We start from the raw sequence: 15,036 nt of genomic DNA on the forward strand, positions 1-15,036 counted from the left end.
GTTCTCATGGTCATCACTGATCTGTTCAGGATCAAGTCCAAGGCAGATTTTACTTTGAGGAAATCATTGTACATCTTGGTCAAATTCTGTCTGTTAAGATTATGGGTAATAGCCTGGGCTAAAATCTTGCCTGGAGATTGCAAAAAGGAGAGGTTTGTGTCTTAAGGTTTTCAGCTTCTGTTCTGCTTTAGGTGGGCTACACCATTCGATTTGAGGACTGCACCAGCCCCGAAACAGTTATCAAGTACATGACGGATGGGATGTTGCTCCGAGAGTGCCTGATTGACCCCGACCTCACTCAGTATGCAATCATCATGTTGGACGAGGCACATGAGAGAACAATTCACACTGATGTGCTCTTTGGATTGTTGAAAAAGGTAACTAGGTGCTCTTTGGTGACCCTTATTCTACCTGTTGGGAACTGAATTCTGGGAATTGGATTTGAGTACCTGTGCCTCTTTGGGCAGTCCTTTTTCATCAGCTACATTGCATTTCCCTTTAGACGGTTCAGAAACGGCAGGACATGAAGCTGATTGTCACCTCAGCCACCTTGGATGCGGTGAAGTTTTCTCAGTACTTCTATGAGGCTCCCATCTTCACCATCCCAGGTCGAACATACCCAGTAGAAATATTGTATACAAAGGAACCCGAAACCGATTATCTGGATGCCAGCTTGATCACTGTCATGCAGATCCATTTAACAGAGCCACCAGGTAGGGGGAAAGAGCATTTTTTCCTCTTAGACCAAGTCCTAATGTAGGTATTTTTGCTCATCTTTTAAAAAATGCCTTTTAGGGACTTCCCTGGCAGTCCAGTGGTTAGGACTCCACGCTTCCACTGCTGGGGGCCCGGGTTCAATCCTTAGTTGGGGAACTCAGATCCTGGAAGCCTTGTGATACGGCCAAAACAAACAAAAAAAACGAAAAAACCATCTGTAGTTTAGACGTTTAAAAAAATGCCTTTTAAATATTGGTCTGTCTGTAAGTCTCAGGCTTGCCTGTTTGAAATGGTGGTGATGAAAATATAAATAATGGTGTGTAGGGTTTAAATGCATCTATTTAAATATAGACACAAATTTTAAAAAATTTAAAAAACCAAAAACAAATGAATAAACATGGATAGATGAAAACCTCTTGATTTGTTAGAGGTCAGAATATGAGTGTGTTTTCCATCGTTTGGAGTTTGGTGAATGTCACTGTGGCCTTTGTATAGGGCACACACACAGAAAGTCAATGCTTCTGTTCTCCTCTTAGGTGATATCCTGGTCTTCCTGACTGGTCAGGAAGAGATCGATACTGCTTGTGAGATCCTGTATGAAAGAATGAAATCCCTGGGACCCGATGTTCCAGAGTTGATTATCCTTCCAGTGTACTCTGCTCTTCCCAGTGAGATGCAGACCCGAATCTTCGACCCAGCTCCGCCTGGCAGCAGAAAGGTAACACAGGCTCTTGTGCTCTGAGACCATGTGCTGTATACAGCTGGCCCTAACGGGGCTTGCTTAAGGTGTATGTGAGTCTTGTTTATTATGTCTTAGAAAGTGGTCCAACCAGTTTGTTAAGGAATGGGGGTCTTGTATGTGATCCTGCTCTTCTTCCTCTCTTTTCCTTCATTCGACAGATATTTTTTTGAGCATCTACCAGGCTTTGGGGTAGACACCAGGGCTGCAGTCTGAGGACAGGCTTCTATCTGCTGTGGGACATCCACCGGTAGACAGGCCTTTAACATATAGTGTGAACGTGCTGCTGGTGTGCTGGATGCCCAGTGGGGGAGCACCCAACCCAGTGTTCTTACAGGAAGTGAGGATCTAAGCTAGTCCTGAAGAACACGTGGATGTTCATCTAGACGAGAAGGGCAGGAGAACATGCATTCTGAGTAGACAGAACAGGCTGTGATAGCCGAGGGGTGAGAGAGTGTGGCCATTTCAGGGAGCTGTGTAGTTCCAGCAGCTGGAATTGACTGTGAGTGTGTGTATTGAGGCAGTGGGAAAGGGGACAGATGGATTTTAAAATAATCGTTTCACTGAGGTATAATTTACATACCATACAATTGTCCCTTTAAAGCATACAATTCAGTACACTTTAGTATGGTCACAGAATTTTTTTAGTATATTCACAGAATTATGCAGCCATTAATTACCATTATTAATCATTAATCAATCACCATTTATCACTACTGTTAATTTTTAGAACAATTTCATCACCTCTCAAAGAAACCCTGCACGCTTTAGCAATCATCCCCCATCCACCCCTCTGCTCAGCTCCTGGGAACCACTAATCCACTTTCTGTCTCTGGATTCGCCTATTCTGGACATTTCATCATTTCATATAAATGGAATCACATAATATGTGGTCCTTGCGGACTACCTTCTTTTACTTGTAGCATGTATAAACACTTCATTTCTTTTTATTGCTGAATAATCTGTTGTAGAACAGAGTGTACCACATTTTGTTTATTCATTCATCAGTTGATGGACATTTGGATTGTTTCCACATTTTAGCTATTATGAATAATGCTGGTATGAACATTTGTTTACAAGTTTTTGTGTGGACATGTGTTTTCATTTCTCTTGAGTATATACCTACGAATGGAAGACAGATGGATTTTCTTTTTTAATTGAAATGTAGTTCATGTACAACATTATGTTAGTTTCAGGGGCACTACAAAGTGATTTGACATTTGCATATATTATGAAATGACCACCACAATGAATCTAGTAACCATCTGGAAGATAGAAGGATTTGAATAACATTAAAGAGTTAGAACGGTGAAGACATAGTGGATGCCTGGAGGTTTAGGGAAGGGCAGAGGGGAGAAGTCAGGAATGACTACCAGTTTCTGGCTTGGGCAGCTGGATGGAAGATGGTGCTGAGGAGGGAAACGAGGAGGAGCAGGTTTGGTGGGAAGACAGTGATTCCTCCTCTGTTCTGTTCCTGGTGATGACACTTCTCTCCGGGAGGGCTTCTGCAGCTCTCTGGCAGGTAGAAGCGTTTCAGAGCCGGTAAGATGCTGGCATGGGGTGAGATGTTTTGGTGCCTCCTAACAATGATTTTTCTGAGCGTTTGTGTTTTATTATCTGAACCTCTGGGTGGAAGAACAGTGGCAGTGCCAAGCTGAGACCAATAATCTTCTAGATCACATATACTGCTGCATACACGCAAACTGTGCAATTCCTCTGCCGCCTTATAGTTCATTTCATGATCAGAAAAAAAATCTCCCTCTTGTTCCACATACACAAACAGCCCATTTTGTAGTCCAGATGTCCCCGTGGGGGAAGAAGAATCTCATTTTGCACTGGCACATGTGATGCCAGGAAATCTCTGCCTTCCCAGCGTGCTAGAAAATTAAAATTGTAGTAATCAACATTGGATCTAGAAAATGAGATATGTAACCATTTGCACCAAATGAAATTGGCTTTGATTGGCCACTGCTTTTTCCTACTCCACTTCTCTCAGGTACCACTCCCTCCCCAACCTAACCCTTAAGATGAAGGCACCTCCCCTTCTGCCCATTTGAGGCCAAACTGAGGTTAAGTGCTCTCTAATCATCTAGAGAGAGGGAGAGCCACACAATCCCTTTGGGAAGGTGTCTGAGTTCAGAAGTCTCCTCTCACACCTCTGGGCTGAGCCTGGGCAGCTCAATCCAGCTGTGTCCTTCTTGCGTGCAGGTCGTGATTGCCACCAACATTGCGGAGACGTCACTGACTATTGACGGCATTTACTATGTGGTGGACCCTGGATTCGTGAAGCAGAAAGTTTACAATTCTAAGACCGGGATCGACCAGCTCGTGGTAACTCCTATTTCTCAGGTATGGCAGCTTCTACTGGCAGCTTTTCTGAAAATCCTGGTTAGGGCTTTTCTGAAATTTTTTATGGTTTTGTATTTTGAATTTTATTGTTTTAAGATGCTGGCTGCTTTCTTGAGATAAGGGAGATTTTGTGTTGTTTGTTTTTAATCTCCAGAATTGTGTGTCAACATTAAAAAGCCCCATAAAACTGGAACTTAAAAAAAAAAAGAAATTGAATCCTAGCACCCTAGATGATCTAATATAAGTGGTAAGAACATATATTTTAAAGTATTGCACTTAGCCACAGATATCTGAGATAGTAATAATTCATGAGATGATAATATGTTTCTTTGGTAATTATGGAATAATTTCCTACCTAAATTATATTTAAAAATGAATAGCCTGGGGCTTCCCTTTTGAAGGCAGTTTGGCCACAGTGTATCCGAAATGTAAAAGTTCATTTCTTTAACCTAACAGTTCTGCTTCTAGAAGTATATCTGAAAGTTAGAAATGATTGAACACATATCCAAAGGTAATGGAAAAGGATGTTCACTGAAGCATTGTTTATATTGGAGGGAACCTGGAAAAATTCTAAATGAGCTCCAAAAGGGAAGTAGTTTAATAAAATATGGTAAATTCATTCCATAGAATGTTATGTGACGTTAACATGGTGGTGTGTATCTATATTTAATGGCATAAGCATATAACTCTGGTATATCGTTTGAAAAAAGTGAGCTACAAAATAGCATGAGTAGTATAATCCAATTTTTGTTTAAAAATGTGTGTGCTTGTGCACAGTGTATGTAAACGTGCCTGCAACTGAAAGCATGTTGGCGAAATGTTAGCAGGGTTATTTCTTGGTGGTGCTGCTGGTTACTGTGCTGATGGGTAAAGCACATTTTCTTCCCTGTACTTTTATATATTGTCTTTTTTTTTAAAAAATTTTTATAGGGGTATAGTTGTTTTACAATGTTGTGTTAGTTTCTGCTGTACAGCAAAGTGAAGAAGAGTTCCCTGTGCTATACAGCAGGTTCTTATTAGTTATCTATTTTATATATGTTATATGTATTGTCTTAATATTCTGTAAGAGGTATGTATTACTTTCATAATTTATAATACCATAAGGCTGTTTTCATTTTGAAACTTTAGTAATAATAGCTAAGACTTGCAGGGTACTTCCTAAGTGCCAGGCACTGTCCCAGCTACTTTCACATACATGAACTCATTATATTCTCAGTTGATCCTTTGTTGTAGATGTTATTATTATCCTCATTTCATAAATGAGACTGACAACCAGTGGGGTTATGTGACTTGCCTGTTACACAGCTGGTGGAGCCAGGATTTAAACCAGGGCAGCCTGGCCCCAGCATGTGTACTCTGTACAGTTCTCCTGGGGGTGATACGTGCAACTCGCAGTGATGGAGAAATTATTTATTATTATATGCTCTCCCTGATTTGGAGAGACACCTGTAGAATGCTGTGGAATCTGCCACGGTGTGTGATTGCTGCCTGCCTTTGAGTGGGTAGTGACCTTTCATAATCCGTCCTTTGGTTTGGAGCTGGCAGAGGAATTTCTAAATCCTGATACTATTTATAAGACAGATGGTTTTGTCAGAAAACAGCCCTCTTCAGATTGCTATTCACTGTTTCCTAGCAACTAGGGCTGACTTTTTTTTTTTTTTTAATTTCAAAAATTAGCGCCCTTCTCCCATAAGTTCAGAAATAATATTACATTATTTTGGAAGTTACCCATAGTCCTACTACCACCAATCACTGTCATCATTTTGATGTTTTTCTTGCCCATCTTTTTTCATGTTTGTTTCAGGTTGCAATTCTAGTAGTGTAGTAAGTATGCGGTTTTTAATTAAGTATTTAATTTTCCTGATTATTAAGGTGATATATGTTCATTGTTGGATATTTGATAAAGAAAATAGAACTCATCTACAAGCCTACCATTAGAATTAGCCACAGTTAACATTTTAAGGTATTTTTTTCCTACGTTTTTACTTCTGGTAGTTTGTATATTTGCATTAAGATTAAAAAATAAATAAAATTAGTATTACATTGTTTGGCAACTTGCTTTTTCACCTCTGTGAGTGAACATTTCCTCCTGTCATTGAGCATCTCAAACCGAATTTTTAAAACAGCTGCAGACTCATTCACTGGTGTGATTAACATTATATTTTTTCAGTTCACTTACATTTGGTCATCACTGTGGAGGGTGGGTTTTGTCATTTTGTTTTATGCTTTCTCATTTATGATGTGCCACACTATTTTGTGTTTTTTTAAAATATTTTTAATTTTATTTTATTTTTAATTTTTTGCCTGTGTTGGGTCTTCATTGCTGCACGTGGGCTTTCTCTAGTTGCAGCGAGTGGGGGCTACTCTTCGTTGTGGTGCGCGTGCTTCTCATTGCGGTGGCTTCTCTTGTTGCAGAGCACAGGCTCTAGGCGCGTGGACTCAGTAGTTGTGGCGCTCGGGCTTAGTTGCTCCGCAGCATGTGGGATCTTCCCAGACCAGGGATCGAACCCATGTCCCCTGCGTTGGCAGGTGGATTCTTAACCACTGCGCCACCAAGGAAGCCCCTGCCACACTATTTTGAAGGTATATTTCTGTGATCTTTACCATATTTCTTCTATTCACTTGCTTGTATTTGGCCTCACTTGAACAAACTTTCCTGAAATGCTGAGTGTTGGAGAGGGGATGATAAGAACGTTGGTAGGTAGTCTTGGAAATGACCCTAAAGGAAGTGAAGTAAACCCCATTTTAGGTTTTGCCTGTTGCTGAGTGCCCCTCTTTTAACAGATTGCCTGGGTAAAGCTGTTAAGCAATGTTTAACAGATATGTTATTTTTATATGCCCACTCCTCTAGGCTCAGGCAAAGCAACGCGCTGGCAGAGCTGGGAGGACAGGCCCAGGAAAGTGTTACAGGCTGTACACAGAACGTGCCTACCGAGATGAAATGCTGACCACCAACGTGCCGGAAATCCAGAGGACCAACTTAGCAAGCACGGTGCTCTCACTCAAGGTGGAAGCCACTGTCTTGTTAGAGTGCTTTGGTAGAACATTCCAGTCCCGTGGCCTCCGTAAATGAACCTCAGTTTTATGAACCTTGTTATACTTCAGTAACCTCATGGAACCAGTCCCTCTGAGTGGAATGCAAACGGCTGTGATAACAGCCTCTCTGCTGCGGGGCTGGGGCTAAATTGGCATGTGTGCTGTGACATTTTTTTCTCGCCATCGTAACCAGCAGGGTATTTGGTTATAAAAGGTTTTAGTTGGGAGCATTTTCAAACAGGATATTAGGAAAAATCGAATCAGTGCCAAACTGTGGACAAACTCACTTCCCTCAACCCTTTAACTTTCAGATCCAATTCTGTTCTTTTAGAACAGAAGCAAAACCCCCAATCCAAAAAGGGGAACTGTTAGTACAGATTTCAGCCTGGCCCCCTGGGGACTTGGTTTTCATTCTGAATCATTGCTCTTCCTCTCTCAGTCCCCTGTGAGGACCTTCATTGTCTTTTGGCAGGGGGAGCTGCATGAGTAATTTCCTAGATGATGGCACCCCCCCCACTGATGCTGTGCGGGAGCCCTGGCACTCCCCCCCCCCCACACTGATGCTGTGCGGGAGCCCTGGCACTTCGCTGATGCCGAGTGCTCTGTTGGAATTTATTATTCATTCCCTGTAAGAGAGGCTAAAACAGAGCTTCAGAAAAAAAAAAAACCTGCTCCAGTCTCTGGAGTGAGAACAGAGAGGCATCTGTGGCTCAAACTTCTGCTCCGAGCTGTGTGTCCTTGGCAAATTTATCTGCTCGGCCTTCTGCCCTCTATCCTCTCAAAAGCGGGGGCTGTTAATAGTCTCTCCTGTGAACATAAAGGAGATAATGCAGGTAAAGGCACTGGGCACAGTGCTTACTGATTGCTAACATAATTCCTTGTAGTTCTTATACAATAAGAATTTATTGAACACCTGCTGTGTTTATGGTCACCATCACTTTATGGGAAAGAAACAGAAAGCGTAGGTCCTGCCACATCTCCCTTTACACACACTTGGATAGTGCATCATTCACTTGTTTCTCTTAGTCATCAAATTTGGTAACAAATGTATTGAATACCCACTCTGTGCCAGGCAGATTGCAGGTGGTTTTGTGTCCACGTGTCTCACCATTGTGAACTCTGAGAGCAGGGACCATGTCTTAGTCGCCTTTATATCCCTGCCACCTAACATGGTACAAGGCACTTCCTAGGTGCACAGGAGAAATTGTGTATGCAAGAGACAGGGCAAGCTGGTTGTTGTCTTTTTTTTTTTAATTATGATAAAATACACAATACATTATCACCGTAATCTTTTTAAAGTGTCCAGTTCAGTGGCATTAAGTACATTTACAGTGTTGTGCAGCCATCACCACCGTCCATTTCCAGAACTTTTTGATCATCCCAAATCGAAACTCTGTACCCGTTTAACTAAACTATCCCTTTTCCCCTCCCTTCGGCCCCTGGTAACCATTATTCTACTTTCTGTGTCCATGAATCTGCCTATTCTAGGTACCTCAGATAAATGGAATCATAAAATATTTGTCCTTTTGATCTGGCTTATTTTACTTAGTATGATGTTTTCAAGGTTCATCATGTTGTAGCATGTGTTAAAATTTCATTTTTAAAGGTGAATAATATTCCATTGTATGTATATACAGTGTTTTGTTTATCCATTCATCTACTGACGGACATTTGGCTGGTTTCTACCTTTTAGCTATTGTGAATAATGCTGCTGTGAACTTAACGTACAAGTGTTTGTCTGAGTCCCTGCTTTCAGTTCTTTTGGGTATATATCTAGAAGTGGAGTTCCTGGATCATTTCGTAATTCTCTGTTTAAGTTATTGGTGAATCACCAAATTGTTTTCCTTAGCAGCTGCACCATTTTACATTCCCACCAGCAACATATGAGGATTCCTATTTCTCCATATCTTGCCAACACTTGTTATTTTCTTTCTTTTTTTTTTTTCTTTCTTAAATTATAGCTATAGCCATCCTAGGGGGTATGAAGTGGTATCTCATTGTGGTTTTGATTTGCATTTCCCTAATTACTAGTTATATTGAGCATCTTTTCATGTGCTTGTTGGCCATTTTTATATCTTCTTTGGAGAAATGTCTACCTTTGCCCATTTTTAAATTTTTATCTTTTTGTCGTTAAGCTGTACATACTGTCATTCTGAGAGAGTGTTTTTTAAAGTTTCCCGAGAAAGTATATGCTTTCTATCAGTCTTGAGTTTTGTGTGGCGCATTCCTGGAGATTCCTGCTGATCCTACTAGTGGCTTCCTAATTGCAGTCAAAGATATAAGAGAGAAGGTGACAAGTAGTCTCCCTCCATGTTAACACTGGTGAGGCTGACCTTCCCATCACACACATTCTTCTCTTCTGTTCTAGGCCATGGGCATCAATGACCTGCTGTCCTTTGACTTTATGGATGCCCCGCCAATGGAAACCTTGATCACAGCCATGGAGCAGCTATACACATTGGGGGCCCTGGACGACGAGGGCCTACTTACTCGCCTGGGCCGCAGGGTAGGGGACAGAACCTAACTTCTGGTGCTTTGGGGAAGGTTCCCTGGCTAACCTTCCATACTCTGTTCTGTTTAAAAGATTAAACTCTGAGGCCCTGGATAAGCTTTGAGTAGAATTCTACATGCCTGTTTTTAACCTGGATTTTCCGCTGTCACTTAAAACTCTTTCTTCTTTACAGAAAAAGAAATTCTATTCAGTTAATCTTACCTCATGATATATTATTGAGTCTAGCCTTAATTTGAAAAGATGTCTGCAAAATTCCCACCTATCCCAACGGTAGTTATATTCTTGGTCACATACATTTTGTTGGGTTTATTTGGGAAATTAAAAATAAAAAAGTCTTCTGATAGAGCCAGGCATCCCACACCATAGTGCTTAGGTAAACCTCCTGTGGTCTGTTACCCACTCTGACCGGTGTTTTTACACTAGCAACCCCAGATGGGTCTTCCCCAGGGATGCAATTGTAGTTTCTTCTTCTCCCTCTAGATGGCAGAGTTCCCCCTGGAGCCAATGCTGTGCAAAATGCTGATCATGTCTGTGCATCTAGGCTGCAGTGAGGAAATGCTGACCATTGTGTCCATGCTGTCTGTGCAGAACGTCTTCTACAGGCCCAAGGTAGGGAGTTCAGGCCCACATTCAGATAGGGGTCAGGTGAAGTTGGGTGAAATCAGCCTGTTGCCACCACAGTGCTTAATGTGGACACTTGATGGGGCCGCAGAGGGCTCCCCAGCACTGCTGGATGTTCAGTTAGTAGCTGTGGGGTGGAAAATGATCCTCTCCGCACTGCTTGCAGGATAAACAAGCCCTTGCAGATCAGAAGAAGGCCAAATTCCACCAGACCGAAGGGGACCACCTCACCCTGCTGGCCGTGTACAACTCCTGGAAGAACAATAAGTTCTCCAACCCATGGTGCTATGAGAACTTTATCCAGGCTCGTTCTCTGCGCCGGGCCCAGGACATTCGCAAGCAGATGTTGGGCATAATGGACAGGTAACACCCGGTGACTTCTCATGTTCAAGTTGAACCTCCTTGAACGCCGTGTCTGTTTGTCTCTGTACGAACCTGTGAAGCTGTAGGCACCTGTCATCTTGCTCCTCACATAACTCTTTTCCTCCAGCTTTTCCGTCTTTGTTGTACTCCTCCCCAGGTAAGGATGTGGCTGAGAATCACTTCAGAAAGTTCCTAAGAGGGAGATGATATGTTAGTTGTTGACAATGCTCTTTGTTTACGAGCGTCTGCAACATTATTAGTTCGCTTGAATTACAACCTAAGCAAAGTGTCTGGCTCTTATGGCCTCCATCTTGCCCGCTGTGTAGAGCTGCCCCTGGAAGGGCTGGAAGCAGGGTCCTGGTGCCAACTCTGGGGACCCCAAGAAGGATGTGTTGGGTACCATCATTCCAGAAGATAGAACCTCTGAAAGCAGAATAGTCTCACACCTTTGTCCTCTCTTGATTTATTCTCCTGCTAGACACAAGCTGGATGTGGTCTCCTGTGGTAAGTCCACAGTCCGAGTGCAGAAGGCCATCTGCAGTGGATTCTTCCGGAACGCTGCCAAGAAAGACCCACAGGAGGGTTACCGGACACTGATCGACCAGCAGGTGGTCTACATCCATCCTTCCAGTGCTCTTTTCAACAGACAGCCCGAATGGTAGGTGGGCAGAGAGAACTTGTGGATCTACTGGCCTTTTGTGTTTGTATCCTCACCCACCCCCAGCACTTCCTATTCTAATATTGCTCATATTTCTAGAGAAGCAGGAGCCTGAATTAGACACAATATCAGGCCCTTTTAATTTATTATTTATTTATTTATTTTTAGTTTTATTTTTTTGGCCGCACTGTGCGGCACGTGGGATCTTAGTTCCCTGACCAGGGATTGAACCCGCACCCCCTGCAGTGGAAGCACAGAGCCTTAACCGCTGGACCACCAGGGAAGTCCCGAGGCCCTTTTTAGAGAAAATCATGGGGGTAAGAGCTAGGAAGGATCTTAGAGATTATCTAGTGAGGTGGTTAAAAAAAATTTTTTTTTTTCAAGTAGTATTTTAAAAAAAATTGGAATCTTACCCACCCTAACATAAAACCAATTAAAAACCACGGTGCCACCATGGTGGCAGAAGAGGGCTTGAGATGTAGAGCCTTGCCTGCTTGGCTTTCCCCATCCCCTTGTGGCAGCCTCTGAGGTCCTCTTCAGGGCCCTAGAGTTCTATGGATACAGCCCAGAAAACCACCCATTTCACAGAGCAGGAATCCGAGGTCCAGAGAAGGGATGTGATTGGCTCCGTGTCATTTAAATCGTTGGAACTGGCAGTTCTCTGTGGTTAGAGGTGTGCAGGCTCCTCAGTATTGGGGTGTGGCTATCATAAACAGAGACTGCAGTCTCCTCAGGGGTCAGGCAGGAGAGGTAAGAGGGTCAAATGCAAGCTCAGCTGAGGCCCACCAGGGACCAGGGTGCCGTGAAGCCAGGCCTGTATCGGAGGCTTGAGCCCTCTCTCTGTACCCCGCTCAGGGTGGTGTACCACGAGCTGGTGCTGACCACGAAGGAGTACATGCGTGAGGTCACCACCATTGACCCCCGGTGGCTCGTGGAGTTTGCTCCAGCGTTCTTCAAGGTCTCTGACCCGACCAAGCTAAGCAAGCAGAAGAAGCAGCAACGACTTGAACCCTTGTACAACCGCTATGAGGAACCCAACGCCTGGAGAATATCCCGAGCCTTCCGGCGGCGCTGAGAGGCAAGAGTCTGTTTGTCTCTTCTGCAGCAGTGGGCCAGGGCTTGGCCTCACTCTTGCTGATGAAAAGCTGATCCTGAGGATACAGCTGTCCAGTGACTGACTATCTTAACTGGGCATTTCCTAAACTTGTCTCTCATTTCTTCCCTGGTGGTAAAATAGAAACAGGGATTTACGCCTGGTTTGATCAGAGCCTCCAAGCCCCACCACCCCAAGGCACTCAGCCAGGGCTCACAGCCAACATGGGAGTACACTGCATCATCTCCAAGACGGGAAACTTCTGCAGCCCTCGGATGGGAAAGGGGAGTCATGAGCACCTGGTACCTGGACTCAGTGAGGGCCCTGATGCCCTAGCTGGTACTCTGGAGGAGGGAGCCACAGAGCTCGCTGAAAGTGTTGGCCCCGCTTCCTGCCCCTGTCCAGCCCCTGTACTTTTGCTTAACCTCCTGCAAATATTTATTTTCTTAAGGAAACAAAATTGGTTTTCTGTGGCTGTTTCTTCTAGCTGAAAGGTTAGTGTTGGCCTGGGCTGAGGGTGGGGAGGGTTAGTATCTGTGGCTTCAGTGGAGAGTCCCCTGAAACCAGAGCCCGGGGCCTCTTTGGGCTGGGAGGTGACGCACAGCCAGACCTCCAGTCTTATCTCTCAGCACCGGCGCTGGTCCGGCTCTGCGTGGACCGCCCTGTGATTAACCACATCCACTGCACAGGCGCTCCACTTTGGGCGCCTGAATGGTTACAGATGCCGCATATTGAATACAGAAGGCTCTCCCTGGCTCCCTTTCCCGCCTGCCATGCTCACAACATGCACGTGTCCTATTTCCTTTTGAAACATGTAAGTAATGACACGACGTTCAGTTTATTTTGGTTTTATTTTTATCCTCCTGAGGTCTTTGACAAAGGGATTTTTTGGTCAAAGCCTCCCTTCCTCCACCCCCAAACTGAAAATCAGCAGAGCACCTCTCAGAGCCTGTTTGTGCTGCCTAGGATCTGTGCTCCTGGCCTCGTGCTTGGTGGTTTTCTCCTAGCATTTGCTGGGGAATGGCCACCTCCAAGTGCCCTCCTCACATTTCCTGAGAAGCCTCTGGGCTTGGACTTGGGAGAACATCAGGCAGGTGCTGCTGGGCCAGGCTGTGGAACTTCTGGGAAGTTGGTCTTGTAGAGAAGCCCCCGGGGGATTGGGGACATCCTATGTTATGGTCCGCACTGCTTCCTACCTCCTCACACCAGTAAGTAATGATGTAAATACTAGAACTACTATACAGTGGTACGCCGGACACTAAAAGAGACCATATGACATATTAGGGTATAAAGGACTGTGGGCTGTCATTGAGCAGCAAACCAGCCACCCTGAAGACACAGTTCAGAAACAACCCAGCAGAATCTGCTGACTGTAGGTCCCCGCCCCTTTACTGAGCTGAGTGAGCTCCTACGGTTCTGAGTGTGCCTCTCAGGAAGCCCAGGCCAGCAGTTAAGGGCAGGGGATCTTTACGTGCTAACCTTTAAGGTATTATAGGGAGAGGTAGTGCAGGGACGGACCGAGGAAAGTGAAGTGGAAGCAGGGGCTGGGTACCCAGCTCGACCATTTTAGGAACAAACTCTGGGCTTGGCAGCCCACCTTTCCCAGCTGGGTTACCAGCACTGACGGCATTCGCACCTCTGAAGTCATCGCCCCCAAGGAAGGAGGTTTGGGTTTTAAGCTGAAGTTGAAAAGGGGATGTTTAACAGGCCAAGGGTGAGAGACAGCAGGCTGGTCATCTTTCTGGGTTAGTTGAGCAAAAAGAAGGACACCAGCTCTGTGGGTGTTCCTTGAACATCTCCCCGAAGAGCTGGGGTCATGTCTCTGCTGTGACAACATGGCTGGGGTCTGACCTTCTGACTGTCCACCAGGAAACAGCATGTAGGCAGTATTGCTGAGCCTGCCCAGAGGGAGAAGGGGGCTCCCAGCCAGCTTGGGAAGGACTCGCCTGCTGCTCCTACACAGTGGGGCCCCCGTTTCTCTTCCTTGAACCAGTATTTCCCGAGATTGAGTGACAGCCCAGGAGAGGATGTGGGCCTCACGCAGGGAGCTGGAGTCTTCTCGGTTGTTAAGAGTATGCTGTTTACCCCACCCCTGTGGGAGCCTAGCTCAGGAGTCTCTTGCCCCTGCACATGTGCCGAGTCTTGTACCTGTCTGTGTGTCGGGGGAACATCCCCACGGGCCACGTGTCAGCTCTCCTGCTGGGTCACGTGCCTTGGTCCAGGGTTCACCTTCATCCATTCTGGAGCACGATTTGGTTTTGGCTGTCTCTCCATCAGCCAGAGAATTCTCTCCAGTGGTCGTGGTTGTGATCTGGTAGCTGTCTCCACTCGGAGCAGTGCCCTCCAAGTGTAAGGATTTGAACAAGAGTTTTGAGGAGTGTCTCAACGCGCATTTCAGAGGGCAGAGGTCACGTGTCTCAGCCTGTGGAGACCTTTCCAGGACACTGCTTCTCACCTAAATTCCTGTCTCTCCTCATGTGCGCCTACTGGGGACCTCAGGGTTTCCACTTGACTTACCCCTCTTCCCACCATGATACCCTGGCTTTCATGTACAATTAAATCATATATTTTTAAAAACTTGTTTCTTAAAATTTTCTGTCTCTTGCTCTAAATTATGAAAATCAGCATTGTTTTCTGTTTCTGGGGAAAAAAATAACATTGCTTTTTATTTGTGGGTAGGGTTCGAGTGGCATCCCTTTCTGCCATCTTGGCGTAAGCAATGGGCAGGGGCTGAGGGTGAAGCATTGACGGGGTTGGGCCGGCCCTGCCTCAGCGCAGCTGTGGTTCCCCGCAGTTCTGATGTACCTGGATGGAGAGCACCCGTTTTCACCTGAGCCTGGCTCCTAGGAAGCTGCTTACACAGGGGCTGGGTCTAGAACTGCCCATCCTGCCCTTCCCTTACACACAGCCACCCCGTTGTCATATCTACTGTTACACTTCCTCTCCAG

General features: G+C 45.0%; 1 protein-coding gene across 4 annotated transcripts in view; it reads left to right on the forward strand.

Annotated features, from left to right (window-relative positions):
• DHX8 (DEAH-box helicase 8) overlaps window positions 1-14,665 on the forward strand; it is a 29,230-nt gene extending 14,565 nt beyond the window's left edge. For 3 of the 4 annotated variants that reach the window (XM_022565118.3, XM_089899989.1, XM_022565119.2), the window contains 10 exons: window positions 192-377; window positions 503-713; window positions 1,254-1,435; window positions 3,665-3,805; window positions 6,657-6,812; window positions 9,210-9,347; window positions 9,834-9,962; window positions 10,141-10,337; window positions 10,816-10,995; window positions 11,851-14,665. In XM_022565118.3, coding sequence (XP_022420826.1) covers window positions 192-377; window positions 503-713; window positions 1,254-1,435; window positions 3,665-3,805; window positions 6,657-6,812; window positions 9,210-9,347; window positions 9,834-9,962; window positions 10,141-10,337; window positions 10,816-10,995; window positions 11,851-12,070 — 1,740 coding nt within the window. In that variant the 3' untranslated portion in view covers window positions 12,071-14,665. The remainder of the gene's footprint in view (window positions 1-191; window positions 378-502; window positions 714-1,253; window positions 1,436-3,664; window positions 3,806-6,656; window positions 6,813-9,209; window positions 9,348-9,833; window positions 9,963-10,140; window positions 10,338-10,815; window positions 10,996-11,850) is intronic. The other variant, XM_089899987.1, reaches the window with a different exon arrangement.
• The last annotated feature ends 371 nt before the right edge of the window (window positions 14,666-15,036 follow it).

This window comes from Delphinapterus leucas, chromosome 19, assembly GCF_059928025.1.
Source record: "Delphinapterus leucas isolate spDelLeu-1000000601 "Yukka" chromosome 19, BTC_Dleu_Yukka2, whole genome shotgun sequence".
NCBI lineage: Eukaryota > Metazoa > Chordata > Mammalia > Artiodactyla > Monodontidae > Delphinapterus > Delphinapterus leucas.